This window comes from Rhincodon typus, chromosome 34 (genome assembly GCF_021869965.1).
Source record: "Rhincodon typus isolate 14 chromosome 34, sRhiTyp1.1, whole genome shotgun sequence".
Lineage (NCBI taxonomy): Eukaryota > Metazoa > Chordata > Chondrichthyes > Orectolobiformes > Rhincodontidae > Rhincodon > Rhincodon typus.
Window position 1 is genome coordinate 9869929 of NC_063365.1, and position 13526 is coordinate 9883454.

The 13526-nt window shown below is 41.6% G+C and overlaps 1 protein-coding gene across 1 annotated transcript in view; it reads right to left on the minus strand.

The window, feature by feature from the left end:
* Window positions 1-12220, minus strand: part of vstm4a (V-set and transmembrane domain containing 4a) — a gene marked incomplete at its 5' end in the record, with an annotated part of 43415 nt that extends 31195 nt beyond the window's left edge. The window contains 3 exons of the mRNA XM_048616185.1: window positions 2296-2364; window positions 8340-8405; window positions 11821-12220. Of these exons, the coding sequence (XP_048472142.1) occupies window positions 2296-2364; window positions 8340-8405; window positions 11821-12220 (535 nt within the window). The remainder of the gene's footprint in view (window positions 1-2295; window positions 2365-8339; window positions 8406-11820) is intronic.
* Window positions 12221-13526: the final 1306 nt, after the last annotated feature.

Genomic DNA, 13526 nt, shown 5'->3' on the forward strand with positions numbered 1-13526 from the left:
GCCTCCCACTCTCTCCCTATTTATTTCAAAACCCCCTTCCCCTCCCCCTTTTCTGATGAAGGGTCTAGGCCCGAAACGTCAGCCTCTCTGCTCCTATGATGCTGCTTGGCCTGCTGTGTTCATCCAGCCCTGCACCTTGTTGTCTCAAAAAAAGGACTGAATGGTGTACTCCTGGTTTGTATATTCAGACTGCTCAGTACACACAATTGCACGAATTTCTCAGACTAGGTTAGGATCTTAGTGTCTGGAAGGGATTATTATCTGACTAAGCAATGAGCGCATCATAGCCTGAATCACAGCTGACATCGACACTGTAGATAAAGCAGGCCAAAAATATAATGGTTTTCTAAATGTTTGAGAGAACTTGCATCAAGATGCATTTATTGAATAAGGCCACTGAACCTGGAGCCGGATGTAAACTTAAATAGCTACATCAGGGAAGAAGGAAATTTTTTTTTGTTTTTAAAAGGTTCTTAAATATTTGGCTAATTGACCATTTCCTTCAGCCTTGTGTGTCAAATTCACATGTTTTCTTCACCCCTCCCTGTGTCAATCATCCCTGTGAAACATGGATTAAAGGAGTTTTAATATGGGAGTTTAATGCTCCACCCTTCGTAAATCCAAGTTGTCCAAACTAAGCTGTCTACATCCTGTCCTTTCTTGTCGTATCCTGCCCTCTTGTACTACTGTCCTCACCAGCCTAGCTGTCTGTCCAAGGCACCAAATGCAAAAAAAGTTTCATCTCTCATTCACTTACCTCTCCATGATTTTATCAGTTATGATCGCTGCTTTACCTTCATTACATTAACTTCTCTCTTCCATCTCTGACCTCTTCTGCATCAGCTGCTCCCTATATTCATTTCTCAGACAGAGTCCAGTTTAGTTGTTTTAGTCTTACACGGAGGATATCTTCTGCTATACTTATAACCTCCTCTCTTCACTCAAAGCCTCAAGACTTTCAATAGCTCTTTACTCATCTCCCACAACTGACTATAACTGTTTTAGCATCCAATGTTGCATGTAACGTAACAGCAGACAAAGGTCTTTCAGCTCCTTGAATGTGCTGCACTATTCGATAAAACCATGGCTGATCTGCTCCAGAGCCAACAGAGTAAATAGCTTGTGAGGCCTGGAGTTTTTGTTTTAAAGTTGGAACAAGAGAAGCAGCCTGAATGGATGGTGTCAAGTTCCCCTGGAACCAGGATTTTTACTTTTACTTTTCCAGTAGCAGTTGCTGGGATCTTGAAGCTGGGTTTGGAAGCTGCAATCCATCACACCCTGCTACTCTGAACTTTCTCTTGATGTTCTGTCCTCCTGGACTGGAGAACTGCATGTGAGACAATCTATTTTACTGAATTTGCCTTTGCCAAGTATGTGTTTATGGGATGCCACTACATTGGAATAGTTACTGTTTAGTAGTTAAATAATCTATTATTCTGTTAAGTTTTCTGATAGAGTTAAGTAATTCTAATTCTTTCTTTTGTTGTATTTTAACTGTAGTGTATGAATAAAATGTGTTTTGCTTCAAGACTGATAGTTTGACCAATTGAATTGCAGCCGGAACACAACAGCTGGCACTTGCATTTAAAATAAGACAAGGTTAGGATCTAGGCTATCTTCTTCATATACTTTGAGGGGGTTTGGTCTGGTCCATAACACTCTGCCTTAAAAGTACTCAATGAGTCCACATTCCACTGCCTTGAGACAGAGTTTCAAAGTCATTCAAATGTCAAAAAAGTTTCTCCTCATCCCTGTCCTCGAAAGGGCACCTCCTAGTGTGCCCTAGTTCAAGATTGCCCAAAAGAGGAAAGATCCTTTCCATGCCCATCTTGGCAAGACTGTTCAGAATCTTATAACCTTCAATGAAGTCATCGCTCACTCTAAGCCCTAATGGAAACAAGTCGAGCCTGTTCAATTTTTCCTCATCAGACAACATGCTTACTCCAGGTATTAATCTAGAAAACCTCCTTTGAACTTTCTCCAATACATTTACATCCTTCCTTAAAGAAATGAAACCAAAACTATACACACTATTTGCGTTTCCACCCTGTGCACGCCACAGGATGGTTTGCAACATTAATAATTCCATATACAGAAGAAAGAATATTCTGCTATGCTCTTAAATCTTGCTCTTCACCAGCCCCTCTTTAAATTTTCTTGTCAGGAATTCTGAAGACTTTGATTGGTACTTAAAACTCAAGTGCCAAATATAATCTTATGAAAACAATCTCATGCACGATTGTTTTCCCTGCTCCAGAGCTCAGGGAATTAATTTGGCACAGCAAAAAACTTTACCTCCAAATATTGTCCGTACTTCCTTAGGATTCTTGGAAATCAATACAGTGGACGTTTCCAGAAGTGGATCTGCAAGCGATTAATAATGTTGCTTATTTGTGACGGTTCTTGAAGCCTTTTGTCAGTCCTTAATACGCAGTTTCAGGTATTAGATCCTATGTATCACCATTATTTAGTTGAAGAGATTTTTCTCTACTTTAAGGAGAGCCTCCTGTGTAGATTATCACCAAATATCAGTCGGTCACTGCATATCAAGGTTTTGCTATGAGGTTTTATTGATCTTTCATTGAGCTGAACTGTTTGCAAGATCACAGGACACACCCACGGTACACTGGAGTGGCAGTGATGCCAATGATAACCATTTCCTCCTGAAATTTTCAGTTTCATGCAAAAAGGCTAACATGGCATAACTTATTAATAATTGAAAGGCCAGTGATGGAAGGTTCCAGAACAGTTTGCCAGATGCTGTTCTCAGATTTCCAACTCTGGCTGGCTGGATAGATTCCCAAATATCTCCTCACATCCTGCTCTTCAAAATACCGTTACCCAGTCTCTGAATTTTCTCCCCTCTCTCTTGGTATTGTTTACGCAATTAATATCTCATTTCTGTAGACTCTAGGAGAATTCCAGAGGATTGGTCACCCCGTGATGTTTAGATAACTATTATTTGTCAGAGTAAGTTGAGACACCATTTTTTGTTAATGCTAAATTTAGGAAGTTGTGCTTAAAATGCATTGGCTAGATTTCACTAAAATTGATGCCAACTCATGCTTGTGCACATAAGAAAGAAACACAAACTTCCCAAACCAGTACAATTGTCTGACTCTTGCCTCTTAGAGCCGGGGGCATTGCCAGTTTCCTGGGCAGGGCCCAACTTGGACAAATTGAATTTTGAAAATAGAATCTGGACACAAAATTCACAGAAGCAAGTTCTCCCTCTGCTACATCAAAAGGAATTAAACAGTCAATGTAAAGATGTGGGTTTCCTCCAGGTGCTCTGGTTTCCACCCACTGTCCAAAAGGTGTGCAGGTTAGGTGGACTGGCCATGCTAAATTGTCCATGTCCAAGGATATGCAGGCTAGTTGGATTAGCCATGGGAAGTGTAGGGTTTCAAGGATAAGGTAGGGAGGTGGGTCTTGGTGAGATGCTCTTTGGAGGGTCAGTGTGGATTCAATGGGCTGAATGGTCAGCTTCCACATGGTGGGGTTTCTATAATTCTAAGATACTTCAGCAAATCAGTTCTGGAGCTGACCTGGTATTGTGCAATGAGATAGGATTGTGGAATTTCCTCAATGAAGGCCGAGGCACCGCTAGATAGCAGCAACTGCAATAGAACTGAATTTTACATTCCATTTGAGGGAGACAAGTGGGACTTTTGTACAATTTAAATTCAAATAATCACATTTGTGAGAGCTTGGAAACACAGCTGGCTGAAGTGAACTGGCAAATTAGGCTAAACCATAGGTCAATAGAAATGCATTAGGAGATATTTAAGGAGATATTTCAGAACATACAGAATAGACACATTCTAATGAGCAAGAAAAATTCCAAGGGACAGACCCACCATCCATAGTTAACTAGAAATGCTAAAGATAGCACCAAACTTAAGGAAAAAGCACACAATTGTACAAAGACAGGCAGCAGGTCAGAAGACAGGAAAGAATATAAAAAGTAGTAAATAATAATAACAAAAAATATAAGAGAGAGAAAAATTGGAATACGAGAGAAAGCTCACCAGAAAAATAACAGCAGATTGTATACAGAGTTTCTATAAATATTTAAAATAGAAAATAGCTAACAATAAATTGAGTGTTGGTCCTATAGAAAGTGGGACTGGAGAATTAATAAGGGAAATAAAAGTTGCTGGAGATCACAGTGGGTCAGGCAACATTCCTGGAGAGAAAGCAAGCTAACATTTTGAGTCGAGGTGACTCTTCATCAGAGTTGAAGAGAAGTGTGGAGGGGGTAGCATTTATGCAATAGTGGTGGGGGGGTGGTTGTTCGTGGGTTGTGGAATGTTGAGGGAGAAAGGATGTTGATAGTTCAATTAATGAATCAGAATGTGAGAATGGCAAAACAATGGTGTGTCTAATTGCCAGACTGGAAAGAACAAACAGTCCCACTGGGATGGGGGGAGGGGAGAGAGGACATGGTGACAGAGAATGTAATAAGTAAAGCTGAAAGACAGGAAAGGAATGGGAGTGGGTTCACAATTTGGAAGGTGATAAACTCAATATTAAGTCCAGAAGGTTGTAAAGTACCTAGTCTTAAGATGAGATGTTGTTCCTCCAGTTTGCACTATGATTCACCGGAGCATAACAGCATACCAAGGACAGACATGTGGGCATGTTAAAATGATAGGCTCCTGCTTGCACACAGACAGGAGGTGCTCTGCAAAGCGGTCACCCAGTCTGCATTTGGTTTCTCTAAGGTAGAGTAGGCCACACTGGGTGACGAGGGGGGGGAGAAGGGGCAGGTGTTGCACCTTCTGTGGTTACATGGGAAGGTGCCGTGGGAAGGGTCCTGGTGTTGGTGGTCGATGAATGGCCTAGGGTATCCCTGAAGGAATGATCCCTGCAAAATGCAGACTAGAGGAGTAAGGGGAAGATGTGTTTGGTGGTGGCGTTCTGCTGGAGTTGTCTGAAATGGCGGAGAATGATCCTCTGAATGTGGAGGCTATTAGGACAAAAAATGAGGACAAGAGGGGCCCGATTATGCGGTTGAGAGTGATGGGAAGGGGCAAGGGCAGACGTGCAGAATCATAGAATCCCTACAGTGTGGAAACAGGCCCTTCGGCCCAACAAGTCCACACCGAACCTCAGAGCATCCCACCCAGACCCATCCCCCTATAACCTACCTAATCTACACATCCCTATGGGCAATTTAGCACGGCCAATTCACCTAACCTGCACATCTTTGGACTGTGGGAGGAAACCAGAGCACCCAGAGGAAACCCACGCAGATGATGGGTCAGATGCAGTTGAGGGCCCTGACATCCTCAGTGGGTGGGAAACCACAGTTATGGAAGAAGGTAGCATCATCTGAACACCCCACATCCTGCAGGGATTCCATCCCATTCTCCCAAATTCCTTCACCTCCGTCACATCTATTCGGATTACATCATTTAGACTCGAAATATTAGCTTGCTGTCTCTCCGTAGATGTTGCTTGACCTGTTGTGATTTCCAGCATTTTGTTTTCAGAATTAATGATGAAAATTAAGACAATGGCAGATGAATTGAACAGGTATTGTGCATTTGATAAAAGTAAGAACCCAGAACCAGTGATGACTGAGGAAACGGAACAGAGGGACAAACTGTGTAAAATAACAATTACTGGAGAAGTTGTACTGAAAAAATTGTTGGAGCTGTGGGCTGACAAGTGCTTGGATCCTGATGGACTTCACCCCAGAGTCTTAATAGAAGAGGCTAGCTAGTCGGTGCATTAACTTTCCAAAGCTCTCTTTATTCAGGATGGTCCCATTAGATAAGGAGAAAACCAATGTATTCAATAAAGGGAGGGAGACAGAAAGCAGGAAACTACAAGCAGTAACTTAACATCTGTAAGAGGCAAGATGTTAGAAGGTATTATTAAAGCTATAATGATGTACTTGCATCAGTTCAAGGTAATCAGCAAAAGACATCACGGTTTTATGAAATTTTACCTAATCTATTGGAATTCTTGGAGAAAATAACATGTGCTGTGGATAAAAGGTGAACTGTACTTAGATTTCCAGAAGGCATTTCCTCAAGGGTTGAAAGGTTCTCAGGTAGATAAGAATGTGGATTTGAGGCTACAATTGATCAACCAGGTTCTTACTGAATGGCACAGAAGGCTGTTTGTGTGTGTGGCAGGGAAGCTGAATGGCATACTCCTGCTGCTCATTCATAAACTTGCATGTTCAGATCTCGCAAAGTAAGTACTTTGCATACTTTCCAAAAATAAATCTGTGTGAATACCACATGGAATTCAAATCACCAAAGGAGATTTTGTCCTCTTCTTTAGCTTTGATGGGTAACAGGTCAAATTCATTATTTAGTTCTTGCTCACTTACCCTAATGATTTTGTTTCTTTCAGTGGCCAACACTGCACATCTTATGGTTTAAATGGACTTGCTCTGAAATCTGTCTAAAGTGAAGCTACTCTCCCTCAGTAACCTTTTCCACTGGGAAATGCCACAAAGGATTCCAGCTTTCAACCCATTCATTACATATTTTGCTTGTTTTCTGGTCCAATGGAGAACAGCACAGACTTGCAATCCAAAGAGGTCAAAGGATAACAGGGGCTCTTGGTCAATAAATCTCCATTTTGTGCTCAACAGCACATGACTGGGTAAGCTACCGTCATGACCCCAGCATCACTGTCTGCATCACTGAAGAATTGTACTTGCTGAGATTCGCTACTGTTTAATCTAGTCTGCAGTGAGATTTTCCTCTGTCTGCTCTTTAGATACAGGGAGGATGTCATAACGTTCACTGCTATGAAACTGAACTCTAAACTTAGACCTTAAAAGGGCCCACAGAGCCAGAGTAAGTGTAAACGATAACTTTAAAAAGGCCAGAATAGAAATCAGAGTCCCTACAGTGTGGAAGCAGGCCATTTGGCCTATTGAGTCCAAGGAGCATACCACCCAGACCTATTCCTTTACCTTGTCCCCATAATCCTGCATTTCCCATAGCCAATCCACCTAACCTGCACATCTTTGGACTGTGGGAGGAAACCAGAACACCCAGAGGAAACTCACGCAGGCACAGGGAGAATGTGCAAACTCCACACAGACAGTTGCCCGAGGGTGGAATCAAACCCAGGTCCCTAGTGCTGCGAGGCAGCAGTGCTAACCACTGAGCCACCATGCCACCCCATTCACTTGGTGAAAGTAATGCTGCTGAGGGATCGTAAGCTGACCTTAGACAAACATGATAGCAGAACCACCAAGTGCATTGTTGACCAGCAAGGAAAAGAAAACCATTTGGGCATTAATAAGATGAAGGAACAATGAAATTATAAATTTAATATGTGACCAATCGAAGCTAAAGTATGGGAAGAAATCTTTTCATTGATGTTGATTGTATGGAACAGAGAAGGGCAATATTTGGAAAGTCTGCAAAGTAGTTATTTTACAAATCTAAAGCTATGCGGAATTAAAAAGAAGAAACTTGCATTTATTAAGCAACTTCCATGACCTCATGATATCCCAAAAATCTTCAGGTATGTTTTGAAGTGTAGGTATTGTTTCCAAATAGAAAATATAAATTAACACAGTTCAAAAGAACAGGCTTTTTATAAGGAACAAAAACAAAGTTGCTGGAAAAGCCCAGCAGGTCTGGCAGCATCTGTGAAGGAAAAACAGAGTTTACGTTTCGGATCTGGTGACTCTTCCTCGGAAACGGTCTGAAAAGGGTCACCGGACCCAAAACGTTAACTCTGTTTTCTCCTTCACAGATGCTGCCAGACCTGCTGGGCTTTTCCAGCAACTTTGTTTTTGTTCCTGATTCACAGCATCCGCAGTTCTTTCGGCTTTTTATATGGGCTCAGTAGTCAATATATCGAACTGAAGGTAATGATTGAGGCTGTGTGTTAGCGTTAATAAAGATTGAGGGTTTGTCTCTTTTAAGCTGAAACTCACATTTATGAGGGAAATGTCTTACATTGAGAAACCTAAGAGGAAATAGCAGTAAGAACTGGTCATCTGTGTTGGATTCTTCAGGTCTTTTTTGAGTTTCTGCAAAGATTTACAAAAATTCTTCAAGATCATCAGATCTTTACTGCAGTCTCAATATTGCTCATAGATTTGTTTAAAAATAGACACTTTCAAATTTACAGAGGGGCAGGGTCTCTGATATCAGTTGGCTGTGTCAAAGTAAGCCAGCAATGATGGCTGCTCACCTTGATAAGGGCACTGCTATGTTTAACTGTCCTGAATCTTTATACCATCCGGTAAATCTCCTCTGCACCATCTAACCACCGGAGATCATTGGCTAATTGTAGAACAGAAATGCACATTAAATTGCATGTTAACACAATCCAAGGGGGAAATAATTTACCTTCAAAAAGTGTCCAACTTTCACTGGTACTCTCCGAGATTACAGCAGTTGTCTCTGGTACACGCACTGTTAGCAAATTCAAACGTAAAACAAAATAACCATGTGATTTTTTTTTAAGTCCTTCCATCATTATTACCAAAAGCACAGATGTAAAACATGATTGACCACATAGATCATAAGATACAGGAGCAGAATTGGGCCATTCAGTCCATCCTGTCTGCTCTGACATTCAACCATAGCTATGTTTCTCAACCCCATTCTCCTGTCTTCTCCCTGTAACCTTTGATCCCCTTACTAAACAAGAATCTATCTCTGCCTTAAAGACAGTCAATGACTTGGCCTCCACAGCCTTCTTCAGCAATGCATTCCATGGAGTCATCACTTGCTGAAGAAATTCCTCCTCATATCGGTTTTAAAGGGTTGCCCCTTCACTCTGAGGCAGCGCCCTTGGGTCCTAGACTCTCCAATTTTCTCTATGTCCATCCTATCCAGGCCTCTCAGTATTAACTAAGTTTTAATCAGATTCCCCTCATTCTACTAAATTCTATCAAGCAAGAACCCAGAGTTTTCAACCATACTTTATATTATAGAGATCTCATGTGCAGCATACTCTGTATCACTCTGTTTATATGTCTGAATATAAACAGTGAAAAATATATTGTAACTGCCAGTACCTCATGGGGGAAAGCATTTAGATGCTACTGAGTCAGATGATGAACCAGGATTCTAATGGATAGCAGAGCAGACTCGAAGTACCAAAATACCCACTTCTGCTCCTATTTTCTATACCTCTATCTTTCTACCAGCAATGGCAATGGCTGAAGGTGGTAGCTAAGTATGGGCGATAGTTCTGGCCTTGCCAATGATGCTCACACCCCATGAAAGTATAAAAGGGATGCTGTGGGTCAAAGGTTTAAAGAGGATCACGTGGGATAGAGTTTGGAGGGGGAGAGCCAAGGAGGTTGGTAGGCCACAACACACAAGGCCTAAACCTACCATTCAAATTCCAGAGGTGCACTCCCACTCCCCAGGTCTTAAAAAGTTCTTTCCTCAAAATGACTTCTACTTCTGATCCTCCTCTCATTTGACTCCCCAAGCAGGTTAGCCACTGACCTCCCATCTCCAGTTAAAACTGCATTTGTGCTGGTGTAATGTTGGACCCCAATCTATTCAATGAAGGATCCAAGGACAGTGGCCCCTGCTTAGAGAATATGGGACAAATTGAGGACAAAAGGAAACCCAGACAGAAAATAATTGGTAAATCTGTTGCCTAATTTAGTGGTCAACCCATCCCTATTACTTGTCTTTTACTCCAGTTCTACAAGATCCTAACCCACACCGAGGTTTTCAAACATTTTTTCTCCAAGGACTCCCTTCAAATATTGATTCCATGACATTGTTGGAGCTTTTATATATATTTTTCCCTCAAAGAAATATTGTCATCTGCATTTCAAATTATTCCTGTTGGTTGTGTCTTGAAAAGCTAAATCCTCATTTTCCTAGATTTCAATGTCTGCTCAAAGGAATAAAGGGGGAAAACGGGTCTGCTCTCTCGTTAGAGAGAGAGAGACAACTGGTGGTGAATTAATGTGAGGATCACCACATCTTAGGAGAGGGAGAGATTGAGAAGGAGAGTCTTTCAATGTTAACCTCATTCAGTGCAAAAATTGGACCCATGTTGTTAGCATCGGTTTGCATTGCAAACCAGCCGTCAGGTAACTGAGCTAACGGACCCCCATACGTATAATATCCGAGAAACGAATAGGTATTTCTATTGCCAGCTCAGTGCTGCCATTCAGTATAATTTCCTTCAAATAAAAACAAAAATACTGCGGATGCTAGAAATCAGAAACAAACACAGAAAGTGCTGGAGAAACTCAGCAGGTCTGGCAGCGTCTGTGGAATGAGAAACTGAGCTCTTGTTTGGAATCCAATATGAAGAGTCCACAGATGCGGCCAAACCTGCTGAGTTACCTTTCCTCTTTGAGAGAGAGGTAGTCTTACATTATTATGGGGTGAATTTTGGTGTCACTCTCAAATGAGCACTGCTGTGTTCAACTTTCAACATTTTGTCATTAACTAGCAGTACTTTCCATTTGTAAAGTTTTCTTAAAAATCACATTTCAGTGCTGCTAAGTTTCAGCAAAGTTGCATAAAAAGTGTTTTTAGAAGATAGAATTGGCAATTAAAGTAATTTTGGAGCCAGGCCTAAAAACTTAGCTGAAATGAATAGTCTCATTGCCAAGCCAGAACAAGCTTTTCAAATTCCTCTCCCAGATCTCGGCAAGCTTCTTGTGAGATTCTTTTAAAAAGGAAGGCTAGAAAGATGTTTACAAGATTTGAGATTTCCATGCAAATGCATTTTAATAAAGACAACATGTTAAATATTGACATCCAGCCAGAAAAGTATGGTCAATAGAAAATAGAATTGAATCATTAGTGAAAGCATTTTAAAAAGTGTTGAGAGTTCTTGAGAAGGGGGGATAATACCATCAGTTCCCTGGGGTTTACCTATGACTGTAGCTAAGGGGATTGCAGCATGCACTGTTTAATAGTTGAAAAACTCAAAACAAATTAGCCTTAATGCAGAACAATGGACTGAAAAGCAATGAAACCACCTCCCCTTCTCAAAAACTAAACTAAGGCCAACATTAACTGGTGGTTAATTCACTGCCAGTTGTCTCTCTCTAATGAGAGAGCCGACCTGTCTCCCCCTTATTCCTTTGAGTAGACATTAAAAGAGTGAGTTTTGACTGAAATAAAAGGATGTGGGAAACTACACAGAGAAATTGTCAAGGTAGATCAGAGGGATGAGCTGGAATGGGGACAGCAATTGTGCAAATGGAAAAACAACAATTTTTATTCGATGCACACACAAGCATACTTAATGTTGTGAATGCCATTACTCTTGGATACAAAATGTATAAAATGTCACATTCAACTGCAGTTTTAGTCCTCCACCTCTATGGTTCCTCTACCAATGAGAAATTTTTTTTGATACATTCACAGTACGTGGGTATTGCTGGCTAGGCCAGCATTTATTGCCCATTCCTAATTGCCCACAGGGCAGTTAAGAGTCAACCCCTTTGCTGGAGTCGCACGTAGGTCAGACCAGGTAAGGATGGCAGTTTTCCTCCTTAAAGGGCATCAATGAACCAGATGAGGCTTTTTTCCAACAATCAACAATGGATTCATGGTAATCATTAGACTCTTAATTCCAGGTTTTTAAATCTTTAATTCCAATTCCATCATCTGCCATGATAAGATTTGAACACCGGTCCCCAGAACATCACCTGGCTCTCTGGATTAACAGTCCCGCGATTATACCACGAGGTCATCACCTCCCCCCAACTGTTGGGGGATAACTATAAAGATGATTTTCTACGTTCTTTATTGAAAATACAGGACAGGTCATTATTTATACAATCACAATTTGAGGAACATCTGACCATTTTAACTACACCTTTGAGCAAATACTTGCCTTTCACTTGCGTGGCGTTATCGCCATTAGATATCGAGAGCCACCTCCTATTCAGGTTTGCAATTTCCTGCACCTTACATCTGTAATGTCCTTCATCACTGTTGTGAAATTTGTTGATGATCAAAACGTAAACCTTGGCAAGTCCCTGTTCAAAGAATTGAAGCTCACATCGATGCTCCCTACAGTTACGGAATGCTTGCACATGGCCTGTTCGATTTAGCCTCAGAATCCTTTGATTGTCATACAGTGAATTTGAAAAGAGCCAGACCAGAGATAAGTAACTATTCTTCCTCTTCTGTTGAGATATTCGACAGAATAGGGTGCCCCGTTGTCCTTCAGTGAACTCCACCACAGGTCCTGGGGTTACGATGACCTTCAAGGCCTTACAGACATCTGCAACAAGGAAGGAAAAAAAAAAAAAAAAAAAATCACACTATCAATATATGGAGATAGTAGGAACTGACGATGCTGGAGAATCTGAGGTAACAAAGTGAAGAGCTGGATGAACACAGCAGGCCAAGCAGCATCAGAGGAGCAGGAAAGCTGACATTTTGGATCTGGACCCTTCTTCGGAAAATTTTCTGAAGTGAGCAATGCTCTGCCAGAATGTACAGATAAAACTGTGCAAAGAGGACCTACAGAAAGTCCTGAATCAGAACCAAAACCCATACACAGAAAAACATCTGGTTGTGATCATGATCTAGGTGGAAAGTAGAGGTGAAAAAGGTACATTCACATGCAATCGAAGGAGATATGATGAAGTATATTGAAAGTCATAAAGTTGTACAGCACAGAAACAGACCCTTCAGTCCAAACCATCTACGCCAAGCAGATATCCTAAATTAATTGGGTTCCATTCCATTTAGCCTATATCCCTCTAAACCCTTCCTATTCATGTACCCATCCAGATGCCTTTTAAATGTTGTAATTGTACCAGCCTCCACCACTTCCTCTGGCAGCTTATTCCATACACACACCCCATGCTCTGCATGAAAAAGTTGCCCCTTAAGTCCCCTTTAAAATCTTTCCCTTCTTACTTAAACCTACGCCCTCTAGTTTTGGACTCCCCTACCCTGGGGAAAAGACTTTGGCTAATCACCCTATCCATGCCCCTCAAGATTTTATAAACCTCTTTCAAGTTACCCATCAGCTTCCGACACTCCAGGGAAAAATTGCCCCAGCCCTCTCCCTGTACCTCAAACTCTCCAACCCTGGCAACATCATTGTAAATCTTTTCTGAACCCTTTCAAGTTTAACAACATCTTTCCTATAGCAGGGGGCTCTCATGTCATTTCTCAGGCATTTTGGAACCTGCCTTTCATTTGTGAACAAGGGGACTTAAGGGCTTTTTCACCAGTTCTGAGGAAGGGTCACCGGACCCGAAATGTTAACTCTGATTTTTGCTTCACAGATGCTGCTAGACCTGCAACTTCTGTTTCAGCAGAGCTCATCAACATTGAGCAAACCCAGCTGGCTCAGCTCAGGGATAGTAGGAACTGCAGATGCTGGAGAATCTCTGAGATAACAAGGTGTAGAGCTGGATGAATTTCTGAAGAAGGGCCTAGGCCCAAAACGGCAGCCTTCCTGCTCCTCTGATGCTGCTTGGCCTGCTGTGTTCATCCAGCTCTACACTTTGTTGGCTCACCTCAGGCTTTGGTGAGACAGCTGTGACCTAACAGCTGACTGCTGTTCAAAAAAAAAAGTTT